The sequence below is a fragment of the Diadema setosum genome, chromosome 20 (genome assembly GCF_964275005.1).
Source record: "Diadema setosum chromosome 20, eeDiaSeto1, whole genome shotgun sequence".
Classification (NCBI taxonomy): domain Eukaryota; kingdom Metazoa; phylum Echinodermata; class Echinoidea; order Diadematoida; family Diadematidae; genus Diadema; species Diadema setosum.
The window spans coordinates 34,373,502-34,392,354 of NC_092704.1; the positions used below are offsets into that span (position 1 = coordinate 34,373,502).

General features: G+C 37.0%; 1 protein-coding gene across 1 annotated transcript; it reads left to right on the top strand.

Annotated features, from left to right (window-relative positions):
* Positions 1-1,710: 1,710 nt before the first annotated feature.
* On the top strand, positions 1,711-18,316 carry LOC140243897 (nostrin-like). The gene is made up of 15 exons (XM_072323567.1): positions 1,711-1,896; positions 3,021-3,106; positions 7,788-7,868; positions 8,384-8,446; positions 9,177-9,258; positions 9,794-9,856; positions 10,975-11,085; positions 11,708-11,932; positions 12,357-12,476; positions 13,094-13,199; positions 13,962-14,041; positions 15,142-15,270; positions 16,099-16,396; positions 17,514-17,597; positions 18,113-18,316. The coding sequence occupies exons 1-15, from the start codon at positions 1,864-1,866 to the stop codon at positions 18,256-18,258; spliced, it is 1,707 nt and encodes a 568-aa protein (XP_072179668.1). The 5' UTR covers positions 1,711-1,863; the 3' UTR covers positions 18,259-18,316.
* The last annotated feature ends 537 nt before the right edge of the window (positions 18,317-18,853 follow it).

Sequence of the window (18,853 nt, forward strand, 5' to 3'; positions counted from 1 at the left end):
ATTAGTTTTCTGCCAGGGTGAAAAACTGATAGTCGCATTCACTGTACGCAGTGGTGTGGATTGACGCTTTGAAGAAGAATGGAAACAAAATCCATCATAATTATGATTACCAACTGGATGTGCCTTTTCGTAAAACTCCTTTCCGTGTTCAAAGTGCTATATAAGAGTAAAAGCAAACTGGCAAACTACTATTTATTCCGTTGATATGAGACGTGGAATAGGAAAGTTAAGGGAAATTGAGTATTCTATACGTCTTCGGGAAACAGTGGCATTGGTGTCAGCCAAAGAGACATAGGTCTATTTATTTAAAGGGGAAATCCAGTCCAAATAAAAGTTAGTATGATAAGAAAGAGTAAGATATTATGGAAGTTATTAAGTTATTAAGAAAGTTATGATATTTTGAAGTTTCGCTATTTTGGGGGGAAACAGTTCTTGAGCAGTCAATATGAATATGCAAATGGAAAAGTGAGCATGTCATCCCCTCACATTACTTACCATATAGTTTGTACATAAAATTCTTAAATTTCCATTTTTTCATTCAAACGCAATTATCCCCGAGGTTCAAATCCTCGTACATCTAACTGATCACTATTCTGAAGTTATTCAACCAGGAATAACATCACGTTTCAGACTTCAATGGCAGAAACATCGAATTTTCGTCATTTTTTTCTTTTTTTTTTGTACACGATCAATGGAAAATTGTGAGGGCATGATATGGTTAGCTTACTCATTTGTATATTTATATCCACTGTACTAGAACTGTTTTACAGAAATTAGCAAAACTTCAAAATGTCATAATTTCCTTATTTTTCATCCGATTTCAGTCAAGTTTTTACTGTTGAACTCGTAAGATTTTACTCTTTTTTATCAGGCTAACTTATATTTGGAGTGGATTTCCCCTTTAAAACACACCTCTTTGCAACCCAGCCAAGGTGTACTCAAGATAGAGCGATGAAGTCTTCCCTTCATAAATTTTCCTCTTGTACACCGATGATAGAAATTCTGGTAGCCCAAATAAAATAAAGAGAAACAACTCCAGAAACGGGTCATATCATACAGAATAAACAATCTCCTCCCATAACAACCTATCGTTATTAGGAGTTAAATTACTCTGTCTAATTTCTTTAAAAGATACAGATTCATTTCGTGAGGAGGTGACATCACCCCGTCATCGCATATAAGATTATTCACTTTAGTCCGTTTATCAGAGTCTATTTAAAATGGAGTGCAAAGCTTGCCAAGCGAGATGACTACTAACTACATCAGCGTCGCCGCCGGAGTCGGGCGAGTCCACATCGCACGATATCGCCTCATATGGGCGTGCCTGTACGCAGTGGTCCAAGATTTCCGAGATAACATCATTAATCATACCAAGCCTGTAAAGGGTTGGCTCTTCGCATTGGGTAAAGTCCATCCCTTCTGCAAGAGTTCAGTAAAGAAAGACAGGTCACATACAATACTGTAGTCTATTACGTGAGTTGGTCGTGTGTTTGATGGTGTGCACTAGGAGAACAGATAATGGCTATATTGGCCTCGGGTATAAAAGGCAGTGTAGTGTAATTAGCACACACAGGTGCCTCGAATGTGGACCGAGACATGTCGCAAGAAGCAAGCATCCCAATGGATCTTGGAACGTGACGTAATCATCATTATCTTTACGCATTTTCCGTCAGCTGCAGCGCAAACACGCATGGTGTCCATACACGCCAGGGACCTACCTGCATTATAGGGTTTTAAGAAACTACACGCAGCTGCAGTGGAACAGGAACTGCAAGTGAAAAGGCCCAGTACTGGTCTTAGAACTTGTACCGGTAACAATTATTTATTCCAGGACTACTTTGTTAATCGTTGCGTCTTGTCACCATGGCAGAGGCCGACTTCACTACGGCGTTTGTGGTAAGTTCTAAGAAACATGATTTTCTCCACTTTCAACCGTTTCACTGGTTTCAGTGCCCTATCATGGCTGTAGCTGTTAGCACAATAACGGTGTTATCATATTTCCATCTGTATAGTCACATGTTTTAAAATTTCGGAACAGTATAAGACCTTCTGTTTTTACAAATTCTAATGTAATGTGTTTGCTGTAGGCCTATGTAAAGTTACCGTCTGCGGGAATAAACTTAGAATGTTACTATTGAAAATGAAATATAGAAGATCTATGCAGATATCTACTTTGCAAACAACAAGGCAAGAAAAAAAAAATCAAAGAAGACAAATATACGCCCGTTTATTCATGAGCTCAATTATGTCAATAAACCCGGAATTATGACCTATAAAGGTCCATCCAGAGAAAAACATATTCTACAGTCAAGCATTTGTCTATTTGCTCTCTACGATTGCTCTTATTTCCTCTTCCCCTCACAAACAATTTGTCTTGTTGTCTTCCGTCCCCATCATACAAACATCTTAATGACACTCTTGAGCTCATCAGAACTTATTCGTCGTTACCACCAGCTATATTTATTCACATATTGTTAGATCACAGTATTTCTTACCATTAATCCAAGATGGTGACCACGCCTCCAACGCTATACCATGGGTGTATCGGCGTTCTCATATGCCTATTAACTGTGTGCAGGGTAGATAGTCATTCACACAATTCACGTATAGTTTTACACAAGTTTGGACCATATTAGGGAATGAATACATTTATACGCTTTGAAACGACAGAAGAAAATGATTAGAGAGTAGCGTAACATAATAATTATGCTCTGTAGTGCACACAGTTTGAAAGAAACGTGGGAATGAGGTATCCAAAGCGAGAGAAATAGTTCTCTTGATTTTGGTCCGGCATTTTCCGTAAATATGGGTAGGAAGGAAAAAGGAACAAATCATACATTCCATCGACTGTTCCCCCAAATTCGCTAGACAGCATCTCGGATTGTCATTTTGTATCACCATCAGATTCCCTACATTTGTTCCATTCGTCGTAGTGCCAATCCTATACTAGTCCTAATCTAACCATAAACCATTACACATCATTGGCTTCATCGTTATCTGTTTTATACTTTCATTCCCAGGATGCAGCCGGATACGAGGAGTTGAGGAAACACATCCGGGAGAGCACGGAGTTCACGAAGGAGTTAGCCCTTGTTCTGGAAGAAAGGTGAAAGAAATCCACGCCTTTAAATTGAAATGTCGAATAGTTCCGGAACAATTTTTCCTACAATTCCGGGGTCACGAGCTAAACATGGGGGGAAAGGGTCCATGAGTCATACTCCCTATATAGAGTCATACAGCCCACGAGCTAGACACCAAGTAAAACAGACACAACAGCTAAACAAAAGGCAAATAAGGCCCACAAGCTCGACACTTGGCAGAATAAGCCCCACGAGCACGACGCTGGGGAAGAAAGGTCCACTCGATACTCTAATGTCGAGTTCCAGGGCCTTTGTGCCTAGTTTCGAACTCATCATGATCACGTGGGGGCCTTATTTGCCCATGGTCTAGCTCGTGGACGTATAGCTCGTAGGCCAATTTTACTTAAATGTCGAGCTCGTTGGCCTTGGGCTAATGGACTGTATAACTCGTGGATGTCTAGCTCGTAATGTATACACCCGATAATCCCTTCTAGCCATCTACCATCCCTTATAATTCATCCCACGTGATAACGTATTTTCCAATATCTCTTCTTGGAATAATTCTGTGTGTGCACCTAAACTGGGGAAAAATCTCGTGGTATTTTCCTTATGTTGCAACACAACCCTCGTTTCGTTTATTCATTCCAATAAAAGATCAATGGTTACAAAACAAAAACAAAAAAAAATAAATCACATTTTTCAAACAAACATAATTAGAGTTTGCATATTTGTCATATCAAGCAGTATATGGAAATGAAAAAGAGAACTAGAGAAAAGCCTAGAGGCCTTGTATGAAATAAGTTCTCTCAGATGTGTACGAGTGCTTATAGAGACACATCGAGTGTTTTACAATTTCAGACATCATCAACAATAAAAAACATAGAAATGTAACAATCATATGAAATTATGCAGACAAAAACAGTAAGGTTCAGTATTTCACAAGAAAATGTTTTTAAGAGATTTTTTGAACATCTTTAAATTCCTGTGACACCGTATGTCATTTGATAAAGAATTCCAAACAACAGAACGATTAAAACTGACATACTTTTTATTTTTATTTTATTTTCTACTTTTTTTACCGAACCCCGACCTTAACAAAGGCATCATCCATTGATATGAGACACTTAAAGACATTAAAAACTTTAATCTGGTGTTGATTATCATCGTTGATAATAGATTTGTAAGTTATGTTTGCACTGTGTATTCTCTCATGAAAAATGCAGAAATAAAACCAAACAAACAAACAAACTGAATAAAACTCTTAACGTTGTATTGAACGATCGCTACCACGTACCACAAATAAATTTGCTTATTCACTGAGACTTAGATTAATAAGTGACATTCTCGGCTCTGGCATTTGTGTCTTTGACACATTTACCTCTGATGATTTTATATATCTGGCATGCTGTCTGACATCTGTGTGTTTTTTCTTTAGCAAACTGCATCAAATGTGGCGTCTATATACTCCTATATGGCATATGGATAGTATTGCATAGTTTGAGATTTGCTTTATCTTACTTATAGTTCTGCTTAATTCTATAGACATGTTCCTGCGAGAGCAAGCAATGTTTGATAAGTCTTATCAATGTACAAACGATGTAAGTAAAATTGGTCCAACATTCAACAAATGTTTTAGTATGAGGACTACAATTGCTTCTCTTGTCCCCTCATCTACTCGTATTAAATCTCAAGTCATATAGCGGAAAATACTGATATTATCTTTGTTTTGAATATTTTTTTCCTTAAATCTAAGCTGAAATTTTCAATTTCTTTAATTCTTAAAAATCACTGTTCTTTAAGAAATTGACATCAAACATTTAGTGTGATAAGGATTAACTGTTGTGACTGATTATACAAATTGAACATAATTTAAAAGGTGGAGACGGCATTCTACAAACACACTAAGATGAAATGAATTTTATAGAATGCCAGGGCTTGCACGTGAGTGTCCATACGGAATCAGAATTAGTTGGGCGTGTTTGGCGTCTTCGGGACGAAAGGTCGTTTAATATCGTTATTGATTAACTGTAATTAGAGGAAACTTAGTTCCAGACTCACATCCGACTTGTTTAGACAGAGCCTTTATGCGGGTTGTAATCATTGATCAACGAATAAATTTGAGGATATAGTGACAGACAACATAAGTAGGATACAGTTTTAATGCCATAACACTATGATCGAAGATTATGTTGAGAATCACTCAAAACTTTAAGACCGACGGGATAAAACGAAATAGATTTGAACTTGAACTTGAACCCAATGAATGAAACACAATATGCAATATACATACTTCAATTTGCGTATTACGGACAGTAGCTGGACATGCATGCATACGTCTTCTGCATTGCTGCTCAGTGCTTTGACGCAAGACAGGACAATTGAAGTAACAATTTCTACTTTCCTTTATGTCGTCAATAAAATCAAGCTTTTGCTTGATCAATCCAAACATTATAATTCTCTGGATTCATCTATGTGATATGTTTTGGGATGTATTAACCCTTCATCGTGACCACAACAGAGAAAACTCTGCTTAAATTGGAGATGGAATAGTGTACTATACAAGAGCAATTGTACATATTGAGCTCAAAATAGTAATAAAAAACTGAATTGCAGAGACTCCAAAACTGTACGAAATTGCTCGAGAATGGTGGCAAAGTATTCATATATTAATATCGATTCAAAAATGTCGATGTCTGAATCATAGTTATTACGTTAAACATTAAAGGGCTGGTATAGTATTGGTGGAGACGAGGATTGGGCTTTTAACTTTTTGTGAGATATCAGAAAACCACTTATGAATTACTATAGAGCATATCATTATAAGAGGAATTCAAAGTTGTTTTTTTTTTTGGATGAAAATTGGTTTTGGAATGGCTGAGACATCCAAAAACAAAGTAAAACAAAGCAATCTTAATAAAAGGTGGGTCCCACCTATTATCAGAATTTCGCTGTTTTGGATATCTCAGCCATTTCAAAACCAATTTTCATCAAATAAACATTGAATCCCTCTCGGAATTACATGCTCTTTCATATTTCATGAGAGGTTTTCCATTACCCCCCCCCCCCCCGAAAAAAAAATGTTACAAACCTGAAGTTAGGTCTCAACCGAATCTATATGATCCATTGAACGAGGATTGTCTTTTAAACTGAACCTGATTAAAAGTGCACAATTTTATTCACACAACAGTATGCATATAAGACTCTATTTCAACTCTGCAACGCAATAGGGCTCTAAGCCAATAACGACACATCGTGAAGTCATTTGCAAACGTACTTAACCTGCAGTGAATGTTGGATGTTTGTTTTTGATACCCATTATCTTAAGCAAAGCCAGAGCCGACCTTTCGACTCATTTCTTTTAGTCTCTTTCACGACATCACTACACCTTTGGTGCGTTTAACTGACTCTAATTCTGTAGGACTGATAGATCGGCAGTCCTTGTCACTGCCTTAGTTCGAGACATTGGCAGCTTGCATCGTACAGAATCTAGCTTGACACGTGTAAACAGTATCACTTTATGGACCGCCCTTTTTTCTCTACTTAATTATCTGTAAACACTATTGACTTTTGTTTAAGTCTGTGCTGGTAATTTAGATAGATATCTTCTGTGTGTGGTATAAACACACATTTCATATTACCAACGCGTATGCACGTACATCAAAACTAGTGCATCCTGTGCTGGAAAGGAACTGGTATCATTTGCGTTTGAAGAAATCGATACTTTTCTGAAGAAACATGAAGTTGAAAATGTATCTTGGTACAAGACATTATTTTTGTACATTTAGAATATTGATCAGTTAGATTTTATTATTGTGTTCTATAAAATAACGTATAACAAATTCTGGCGCAAAAATATCAAAGGTCAATTCAATTCAATTCAATTCATTTATTTTCATTCTTCTTTTTTTCTTTTTCAACAAAAACAAAACACAAGATAAATCAGGTTTTACATCATAAACAAAGAACATTTGCCTTTGCAATTAATAAATGGTATCAATAAACATAAGACCGCATACTGGCAAAAAAATAATAATAATAAAAAGTCATGCTTCAGTTGAAAAAAAAGGAAGAAAGAATAGAGAGGTCAATAAAAAAAAAAAAAAAACCTGAAATCAAATCAAAATCAAATCAAATGAGAAAGTGCTATTTTCCAAATTTCTCAAGCAACAAATTAAATTTTTGACCTGGGTAAACTTCCTAATCTAGAATGCATTTTCATCTTGATCAAGAGAGCGCTGTGTATGATGCCAAACATGGTGTGAACTCAGAGAACATTACACATGACATTTTTTTTTTTTTTTGGTTGTTACATCTTTTGAATCCTTCTTCCTACTGAGATTTATTTTCAGTGTATCTACACCTCAACTTTAACAAATTGATAATACATGACACGTATTTCTGTCAGTAATCTTAAACATGCTTTATTTTTATATTCCCTTTGCATTACACTCTGGAAAAAGGAACTACCTGAATGGGCAAAAATATTTCGACTCCGTATTCTTAGAAACGATATATTTTTATATTTCCTTTGCTTGGCACAAGTAACTATGTATTTTTTTTAAAAATCGAATATCAGCTTTATGCTGATAATCAGTAAGGAGACATTTCGGTAAAAAGTCATTTCTTTACCGAATATCAGCTATATGCTGCAATTGTGTCCGTATGTCTGGTTTTTACTTATCATTGTATTTTGTTTGTTTCTCACAGAGCTGAAGTGGAGATGAATTACTCCAAACTGCTCACCAAACTCAGCGTGAAAGCCAACAAGATTACCAGAACCAACTCAGGGTACGGTCTTCCTGCAAAAGCTGTTCTTGATACCAAAGGGTTTCCCTCTAAACATATCAGTATTTTTTTTTTTAACAGAAGGGCAAACAGCTCGTCTGTGACATTTTCCCCTGAAGTTTACCACAAAGTAATTTGATTTTTTTTTTGTCTGAGCTAAACTTACTTGTACATTTTAATATGACTTGAAAATTAAATGTAGCGAGAGAGCATAATCCTCCATAGATAAACATAGCATCATAAATCATTTGTTTTGAAACACATGATTTTGTTGCATGTGTAAAAAAAAAAAGACAAACGAAATCCGATTTATATCTCTCATATATTGTTAGGGTGACGTCCGTTTTTTCCGAAGGTTCGGAATAAGGTTCGTTAATCCGAAAATGAGCCTTCGGAATGACAAACCTTTGGTACAAAAATGTAACCGAATGCATATGATATAAAGTATTTGACATAATTGAAAAACAAACATCCGTGAGTAAATATATTCATATAAATTCTCAAAATCTTTCACCCAGAACCTTATCTGCTGCATGGAGTGTGTTGTGTGGACAATTCGATGCAGAGGCAACCATACACAAGTGAGTCTATTTCCTGAAAAGTTAGTAAAGAAAAAGAAGCGACAATCACCATGGAAATAATTTTAATTGGTTCTACATTTTTTAAACTGTCTTTCTCCGTTTAATTCTTGGTGATACGAATGCTGTTATATCTACATGTATTAACTTCTCATCCATTGCTGTGAACTTCATCTTGCTCATAACAGATTAATATCTGCTTAAAAGAAAACTCCAGTTGCACGTGAGCAGGTTACTCTTAAAACATTTTAATATGGAAGACGAAAGCACAAAATGTGCAACACTATAATAATTATCATGTTTAGATAGATAGCTGTCATCTAAGTCGAGTTTGTTGACACATAGTATTTCTGAGGCCATTATAAAGCGTTTTCTCATGTTAATGAAGTTCTGCATTTCTGTTATATTTTGATTTACTTAGTCTGTCCCCTGAACCGCAGGTATATGTAAGTCTTACATTCACTATGCACAAAGTGACACCTGCTGGTCTTCAATTTGCACTATCATGAAATAATGCAGTACGTCTGGGTCAATCATTTAACTTTTTTCCAAGTATTTCCACTGTTAGATTTATATATTACTCAATAGCTCTGTTTGATTGACTGTGTGTTCCATTTAAATACGAGAAAGAAATGTAGAAATAAGATCATATAAACAAACAAATGTAAACTCTAATAGCTCTTTTCCGACAAAATCTACCAGCATCATTTCATCTTTTGAATTTTCTTGAAAGAACTGTAGCTGAAACCATAATGAGGGACCTTCAGAAACCGTTGAAAAAGATGGCCGAACAGCAGGCAAAGAGTTACAAATTGGTAAGTACATTGGGTGTGCCATCATTATTTTTGCTGAAATGCAAAGTGTCTGAAAGGCAGTTCTAGTCAGGACTGAATTCGCCCTGTTGCCATGGAAATTCTATGAGCACACAACACAATTATCTTACTGATAAACAGTCCATGTGACAGCGCTTAGAGACATTAAATGTGATAATGCGCTATATAAATATTGTAAAGTGTCATTATTATTATTATTATTATTATTATTATTATTATTATTATCATCATCATCATCATCATGTATTATGATATCATTACATACAAGCTCGACAGGTCCAACCTGTATGTAGCACGTCATGGTGTTGGATATGAATTTAGTGGGAAGGCAGTCAGATATACAGTGTTGCATTTATGTTAGAAAATAGGCACTCGAAGAATGGAGAAACTTCCAGTTTTTTGTCCATTAATTGGATTCAACTGTAAGAGGATATTCGGCAAGTTGGAACTTTTCTCTACTTATTGATAACACTAATATGATTATTTTGTGTTTTCGATCCTATTGTCCGTTTCTTAGTTCGAATCTCCGGTGGAAAAGGCTGTCAAGACAATGAACGATTCACGAGCAGAACTCATGAAGGCAAGTCTTTTTCGTTTTCATTTTGCTTTGTGGTTGATTTTGCTGTTACTTTTGTTGTTGTTGTTTTGTTGTTGTTTTTTCTTCTTCTTCATCATCATCATCATCATCATCTTCTTCTCCTTCTTCTTCTTTTTCTTCTTCTTCTACAGGTTTGAATCCATGAGAATAAGAATGGTTACAGTTCCTCATTCCGAAGGTTCGTTGATCCGAAGACGAAATAAGATTCGTAATTCCGAAGGTTCATTAGCATGATTAGGACTCACCTTTTTTTTTCTTCTTCTTCTTCTTCTTGATTAGGACTCACCTTTTTCTTCTTCTTCTTCTTCTTCTTCTTCTTCTTCTTCTTCTACAGGTTTGAGTTCATGAGAACAAGAATTGTTACAGTTCGTCATTCCGAAGGTGCGTTGATCCGAAGACGAAATATGATTTGTAATTCCGAAGGTTCATTAGGACTCACTTTCTTTTCGTTTTCGGAATAATGAATCTACGGAATGACGAACCTTTTTTTTTTTTTTTTTTTTTTCATTTTCGGATTGCGAACATCTAGGTGTAGGAAACGTGTGTGTTTCGGAATAACGAACTTTCGGAAAACGAACCTTTTTTTTTTCAATTTTCGGATTAACGAGCCTCGGGAATAACGAACATTACTAAATAAGAAATACCATCTTCGCAGCTTCGGAAGCTGATATTTGCAGGCCTATAGACAACATGATTTATTATAATCAAATGTACCTTTGTATGAGCATCTTCATGCTCTAGCAAAGTGACATAATATCCCTGCTAAGAGAATAACTACTACAGTCCACTCCCGTTGTAACGAACACGGTTATAACGAAATTTCGGTTACAACGAAATAAAATTTCAGACCTCAGCATTATCTGCTCTATGTTTTTTATTGTTTATTTGTTCGGTTATAACAAAATTTCCATATAACGAAAGAAAACGGCCGGTCTCGAGGACATCGTTTTAACGGGAGTCCACTGTATCTGCTTCGTGAGTAATTTAACCCCTTTTGTGCTTTGCCAACCAAACCTTATGCATGTTACACACTGTCCAAAAGGTCACTGATACAGAAAGGGTTAAAAATGGAATTAACATTTCTCTCGATACCTATGCAGAAGAAAAAGGCCGTATATGCAAAGTCAAAGGAATCTCAGAACCTCTTCAATCAGGCCAGCAGTCCCAACAACGCCAAGGGAAAGCCACTGTCGGAAAAGGAGGTTGCCAAGGTATGTGTACTGGTGGAGGAAGGCATATGGTATCCCTCCATTTTTTTTTTTTTTTAACTCGGGGGGAGGGGTGGGTGTGGGTGTGTGGGGGATTCAATTAGATGCTTAAGAGGTGATGTATGTTCGTTTGCTTGTTTCATTTTATACAGTCTGCGCATGCTTGAACTCCAATGTACATGATAAAAAAAGGACATTTAGCATTTCCAGTTTCTTGTCTGGATATGCATTCATAGGAATGTTTTATGTCGTTTCTGAAACAATTTCATAAGTTTTGTCCATAATCCCAGCGTTCCTCTTCCCCTGCTTCCATGCTTTTGCATTACGTCCCAATGTTTAGCTGTTATTATTACTATCATTATTATTATTATTGTTGTTGTTGTTACTATTATATTATTGTATCATTATCATTATAATTTCAGGCAAATGCATTGATTAAAATTTCCCCTCCAAGCTCGAAAGGGTTATCAACTCTTAATAGAGTATCCCCACATCCAAGTAAGATTAACATTAATTGAATGATTATAAATCGCGGTGACAGCCATTTGTTTTGCTATTTTTGATATACATGGATGATGAATCAACTGTTATTGAATTGAATTCATGTTCCATTCATATCTTTTAGCTGAAATCGAAGAGCGAAAAGGCAGACGAGACTGTCGTCAAGACAGAAACAGAATACATCAGGCAGCTGATGATGACTGAAAAAGCGCGCCAAGACCACGAGCTGGCTGTCGTCGGGGCGTCCTCTACCGTCCAAAAGCTTGAAATCGAACGCATCAATCAACAGAAGTCGCTCTTGGGCAAATACTCTCAAGTCATATGGGACATGACACCAAAGATTCAGACGGTAAAATCACTGCATATTTTAAAGAGGCTTCCTTTTTGTTCATGCTGCATTCAATCTCAATGAATTCTTCTCCAAATATCATTTGTGATGGTGCGATATTGGTGACGATGAGTATCTGTAAATTTTTGGAGTTAAAACGGTCTCGTTCTGCCAAAGTGGTGAAGTGTTTTTCGAATTGTTCAAACCATTCTCTATCAAATCCCTTTAATACCATACTATTACATTCCTTGCTCCGATTAATGTTGACCCGTCCATATATTCTTGTCTCACGAATCACAATTTTTTATCTTTCTTCCTTGTTACATATAAACATGAATATAACGCGAAGTTCATTAAACTGCCTACAAATTACATGATATGAGTCTCATATTGGGATGTTTTGTTTTTGTTTCTTGTTTTGTGTTTATGTTGTTGTTTCACACAGTGCTGTGAGAGCATCAACCGCGCTTTGTCGGCAGTAGTGCCCAGTGCTGACGTCACTGCCATCGCTAAGGCGAAGGGCAAGATTCCACAGCCTACCTACCAGATGCTCCTAGATTCCTATGTGAGTGATCAATAGGTCTGTCCTCGCCTCTCTATTAAAAACTTGATTCTTTTTTATTTTTTTTATATCTTTTATAAAAAGTTTGATACGAGTATACGTATTTTCAATCAGCTTATCTTAAGAGGAGTCAACTAGCATGGTGTCTTGAGCTTAAGAAAAGGCTTCATGTGTATTAACCTGTACAAAACTGATATCACTGTATCTTCTTCAAGTTTATGTACGTTATAAAAAAAGAGAAAATACGGATAAATTGAGCGTGTAATAAGCATAATCATCATGTATGCTGTTATTATCAGAGTGTCGTTGCTATGGTGATTTTTATGAAATAACGCATCACCTTATAAGAGAATAGTGCTAACAAGTCACAAAAAAGTGAATATTGCCCGCAGAAGGTTAATTTCTCGATTTAACTTACCAATTTATCATTTTAGACGTGTACTTCAGCATCCATGAAGGCCTGCGTTGATACTTGGCCTAATATCTTCGAGTAGGCATATTAATGAAGAGTTGGGAGTGTGTATACTGTGTGTGTGTGTGTGTGTGTGTGTATGTGTGTGTGCTCTTATATATCTTTTGCACTACTCTGCCAATTCACAAGATGTTTTCTCATCCTGCAGGAGGAAGAACAAAATAATGGAATGAGCATGGAGCAACGCAAGGCATACGTAGCGAGAAAGATCAAGATGATCGATGCTGAAATGGCCAGAGTCGGCAAAGGGCAAGGTACATTTTTAGCAGATTACTGCACTTTGATTGATCGTCTCAGCGACTCTGCATAATCAAATCGTTACGATGTTTAAAGACGGAAGGTTATAAATTTCTTATTGAAATCTCTCTGTAATCATTATGTGAGACTTGGCAAGAGTCATCTAGTGCCGTATGATATTCTTGGTACTTCTCAAATTCTCAAATAAATTCTGTGAAGTAATGAATAAATGAATGACTAGATAGATAGATAGATAAAGAAATAAACAAAATGTTAATTGATTGAAGTAAAAAAAAATAAACGAGTAAATACAAAAATAGATACTTAATGAATATGTATAATCAATATCTAAATAAACAAATGAAGAGTTTGTTCGCAAAAACCGATAAGTCCATATTTGCCAAATGGAGGTATTTGCCATTAAAGGTCAAGAAAAATAAAGAGAATAATAAAGAAATGTTCGCTTCTTTTGACCATAACTTTAAAAATGTACCTTTATATGTACTAACCAATATATCATTTAAAAGGCATTATTTTGTACTTTATGACAAAGACCGTACTTCAAAATCTTCAAAAATGGACTTATCGGTTTTTGCGAACAAACTCTTCAAATAATTACAGCTAAGCTTTTTTTTTCACTACCGCTTAATAAAACGCTAGGTTATCGAGTATTTTTTTTTCAGAAACACTTGACAAGTAATATCCCATGTATCACTCAAAAAGCATAATAGCATTGAGGAATTCAAAGCAAACTTATGTACCCACATTCTCAATTGCAGAGAGCGCACCTAACCGCAAGAGCAGCACAAAGGCGCCAAAGGATAGCCCCAAGCCAGACAGCAGACTTCAATCCATGCACGTAAGTACGCTAAGTAGCAGTGTTCAATGACCATCATGGTCTTAAATGTCATCCAAATGTTTTTTGATAGAAAAAAAAAGGTCATGCTCAATTTTAGTTCGCAAGATTTTGCTGTCTTAATGTTGAAAAGAATAAAGGCGGAAATGTGACCTGAGAGAGTGACTTACAAGAGAGTCAAACAGATTAGAAACAATGTTGTTGAAATAAATTTAGCCTAAGGCAAGTTGACAAACTTAGTAACAAACTCCTCTAGCTAATTTGTTGTTGTGAAAATTGTAGTAATCGGAAATTGTAGTTCTAAAATTGTAATTATGAAGTTATTGAATTATTCCAAGCTCCACACGCAACGCAAATTTGCTGCCTCATTAAATACCTTAGGTTATTACTTTATGATTACAAATCAACCACCCCGAAGTTCATTGCATTTTGATACTCCATCTATCTATGAATTTACTGAATTGAATCTATTTCCATAAAACGGATATACGTCATTAATTCAGATTTGACGATCAAGAGAGCACTTTCCCTTGACATGCAAAGACCTGACATATGCTCAGCATTATTTTACTTTGCTCAAATAACAAGTTTTTCTCTTGGTGCATTTTCACATTTTAGTAAATGGTGTCAAAGCAAAAAGCAAAAACAAAAACAACCAAAGAACAAAACCCTGCCACGCTCCAAATTGTCTAGTGCAATAAAACGTGGTATATGATATATTTGTTGTTGTTCTTGTTTTGTTGTTGTTGTCATCGTCGTCGTCGTCGAATTGTAATTCCCTTTATTTAAGCTTAGTTTTAAATTTTGACTTTCTGTCTCTCCATGCACTTGGAGAATTCAAAGGAGCGTGTATACTGAATTATTGTAAACCAATGACAATTTTCAGACACTAGCTCAATATCTGCATCATTGGTACATAAGAAAGAAAAATCATTCTGATTTGAATCTGTTATGATACTCGTGGCCATAACCACTTCCATCTCTCTCTCTTTCTTTCTATCTATCTATCTATCTATCTATCTATCTATCTATCTATCTATCTATCTATCTACCTATCTATCTACCTATCTGTCTGTCTCTCTATCTCCGTTCAAATTAAACAGACAAATGACTCCATCAACATGCTGACAGCATCCAAATTCAAGATTCTCAGTTCCCTGGCAGAGATGGACGGACAGACAAGACCGGTGTGTGGACTGTCCGAGTACATCCGTGTGAACAGGGACAAGCAGGTGAGTTTGAAAACCCCTTTCAGACTGACTTTACACTGATTTGGATCCCTATTACCCCCCTTTTTTATTAGCAGAACCGAAGAACCGAGGAGCAAAATTGAGCGAGTGCTTCATGGTACATCAGTAACTATAACATGGTACATCAGTCCTCTGATAGGACATAAAATGGAGGTCCCGTGAGTGAGAGAGTCAAAACTCATACGCGTAAAAGATCCCGCTTCATTCATTCATCGCAAAGAGCAGGGTGTTTAATCCGCTGAAGTGGTCCCGCCTCACATCCAACTGGACCTCACGAAAGACCAGCTTAGCATAGCTGAATATGGGCTTTCCAGGCATCTTCTCAAATGGAAAATGAAGAAACAAACAAACAAATTATTGTTCCGCCTCAGTGAACACATGAATTGATAGTGACTTCACATCAATTAATTTATAGGGAAACTCTACTGATGTTATATTTTCATATTGCTGAGTTTTCGACAGCGCCTGAAAGTAGCGGTTTGTTGCGTTATGGAGTTCCTAACATTGATTTACGATGATATGTGATGCCAAGGTTATCGTTATGACCATATCAGTATCAAGTCAAATGAATGACCATGAATTGACCTATCTTTGTACAACATGAGTAGCAATAAACGTACATAAAATAGTACGCACATTTTTAAATTCTAATCAGTTATGTAGCCTCATTTCAAGCGAACATCTTCACGTTTTAAGATATCAAAGAAAGAAACTAGTACATATATGAATGTAAATCAATCAAATTTAGGGGAAATATGTCTGTCTCACTTTTATATCTATATCTTTAATTACTTGTCTTTATGGACCTAGGGCTCAACAGTTGGCACTCTACATTACCCGCGGACGAACGCACCGGAGCCCAGTCACGTCCGCAGCATTTCAAGCATGCCATCCCTCGTCTTTGTTCCAGTAGCTGCTGCTGCGGTAGTCAAGGCACCACCTCCTGCTGCTGCTGCTGCTGCTGTAGCCGTAGCGGCAGAGAAAGCCCCTGCTCCAGTGGCCCCTAGCTCTCAGCAGGCTGCCGCTGCTCCCGTGGCCCCGAGCTCTCAGCAAGCTGTCGCAGCTTCGCCGGTGGAAGAAGCCGCGGCTGCCTCCGCAGCATCTTCAAGTGAGTTAGCTTCTGAGCCTGCAAGTTTATCAAAAATTTCAACTGAACCAACGCGTTGTAATAAAGAGGTCAATGACATTCACTTTCCACGTGAATAGAATTTTGAAGTACTGTACATGACAGGGGCGGATCCAGGAATTCCGTAAAGAGGGGGCGTGTTTACAAAATTAAATGGGGGGCGCACGCACCCCTCCCCCCATTTTTTTCTTTTTATTTCTTTTGTTTCCGCAAAAAATAAAGGGGGGGCGTGCGCCGGTTGCGGTCCTCCCTGGATCCGCCCCTGCATGAGATGATCTGTATGCTATGTAACTTTATTCCAAAAGACAGTCCTGTGCACCTGATGAGCTATGTTATGGTAGATTAAAGGGGATGGCTAGTAACTGATCAGTGGGAATCAGTGGGAATACTGGGGGATGATTGTTCAATCCTTGTGGGATTCATTTAAGAGTACATCATATCTATTACCTATTGTTGTGTGAAAATTATTTGCTTTAAGATGGTCTCATATTCAAGTAATGTGCAGTTTAATGTTTCCAGGTTAGCATGCCTGTACAGTGGAGGGGCATTAAACTGCACATTACTTGAATATGACACCGTTCTGCAGCAAATAATTTTCACACAACAATAGACATATAATGTACTCTTAAATGAATCCCACAAGAATTGGAACAATCATCCCCCAGCATTCCCACTGATTCCCACTGATCAGTTACTAGCCATCCCCTTTAAAACCGACATTCGAAAGTAGGCCTGTATGAATAGAAGTTTGATAATTATGTTATTAATATTATACGAAATGTCATGATTTTTTTTTTTTCAAAACAGGCCAATTTGCATATTTCGATGCTCATCCAATTATGCTCAATAGGTATGACTACTACAGTATCACAAAGTAGCCAAAGCTTTGGTGATGATTTACCATCGGCTCCAATCCATAATCTTCGGGTATAACAATTCAACAGGAAACGAACATGACAGAAAAAAAAAAAACAAGGAGCAATGAAAGAAAGAAATCCGATACAAAAAAAAAAAGAAGAATGAGGCAGACTCATAACTATGTAAAATATAATTTTTGATTTAATTCTTTTGTGTTTATCTTCCCCCATGGGACTATTAGTAGGGAACGAGAAGGTCCTAGGAGTGTGTAGCGCCATCTACGATTTCCAGGCGACAGACAAGGATCAGCTGGACATAAAGGAAGGTAAGGCCATCGCTCCAGGATATATCACCATGATCACAGTCATTTCATTTACAACATTGGGTGATTACAATCAACGACTTGAGATGAATCACCTTAGAGGAAGATATTGAGGTGAATGATAATGAGTTTTCTGTCTTATCTCTATTCCACTTTCCACAATATTTCTGTGTGTTTAGTTTGATATGATCTTGGCGTTGCCCAATTATCATCCTACGAAAATTGGATTAAGGATATTTGTGACCCTATACATTACAACACCAACAAAAAGGCGCCAACCATGATTTTTTTTTTTTTAATGTGACCCTGCATCACAAAGCCAGCAAAGAGTCGACCGACGTGGATTTCTAAGTATACTGCGTTTCTCTTCTACCGCCTCTTTTCACCATAACGTGCTTACCGTTTATCCCAAATTTTGATTCACTTTTTGTGCCTTCTTCTTTGTATTACCCTGATCTATCATCTTAAGGTGCAAAAGCAAAAACTTAAATACAATTCTGTGTCAACTTCAATCCCAGGCGATGTGATAAACGTGCTTGAGAAGGGACATGATGGCTGGTGGAGGGGAGAGATGAATGGTCGCATTGGTCTGTTTCCGGCCAGCTACGCTCAGATGGAAGGCGAGGAGGACAACACGGATGTGCCTGACAACGACGAAGTCTGAGATTTAAGACTATGTGGATTTCGCGTCTTTGTCGCTTGTGCATGATTAACTTTTATAAAAATGGGCTTTAGAATTTCTGAAATCTGATTGATCAGTCATCATGCGTTGACTTTTACTGATTCACACACAACCATGCGTCCGGAAAAATCCGAACGCATGGCTCAAGTCTTGCATAGTGTTGTTGGTGTAACGGACGCACAATGGGGAAAAAAGTTGAATTTCATGAATTTACGAACCCATGAAATCCGAACGCATGGCTCAAGTGTTGCATTGTGTTGTTGGTGTAACGGACGCACGATGGGGAAAAAAGTTGAATTTCATGAATTTACGAACCCATTTTATGTAGCGAATGATGCACAGGCCTATTCTATGGATCGGTGAGAACGATGCTTTTGTTAAACTTTGGAACAGTCTAAAACCCACGCCAACGTTAAACTCGCGCATCCAGCTCCCACCGATCCAATCTGTGCTGTGCATCATTCAATGTCATTAGTATATTAGCACATGCCCACTATGAACATCATAAATTACCACAATTTGTGGTTTCAAGAGACTAGTTAACGTCTTTAGAGAATGACGTGTCATCGGTAAATAT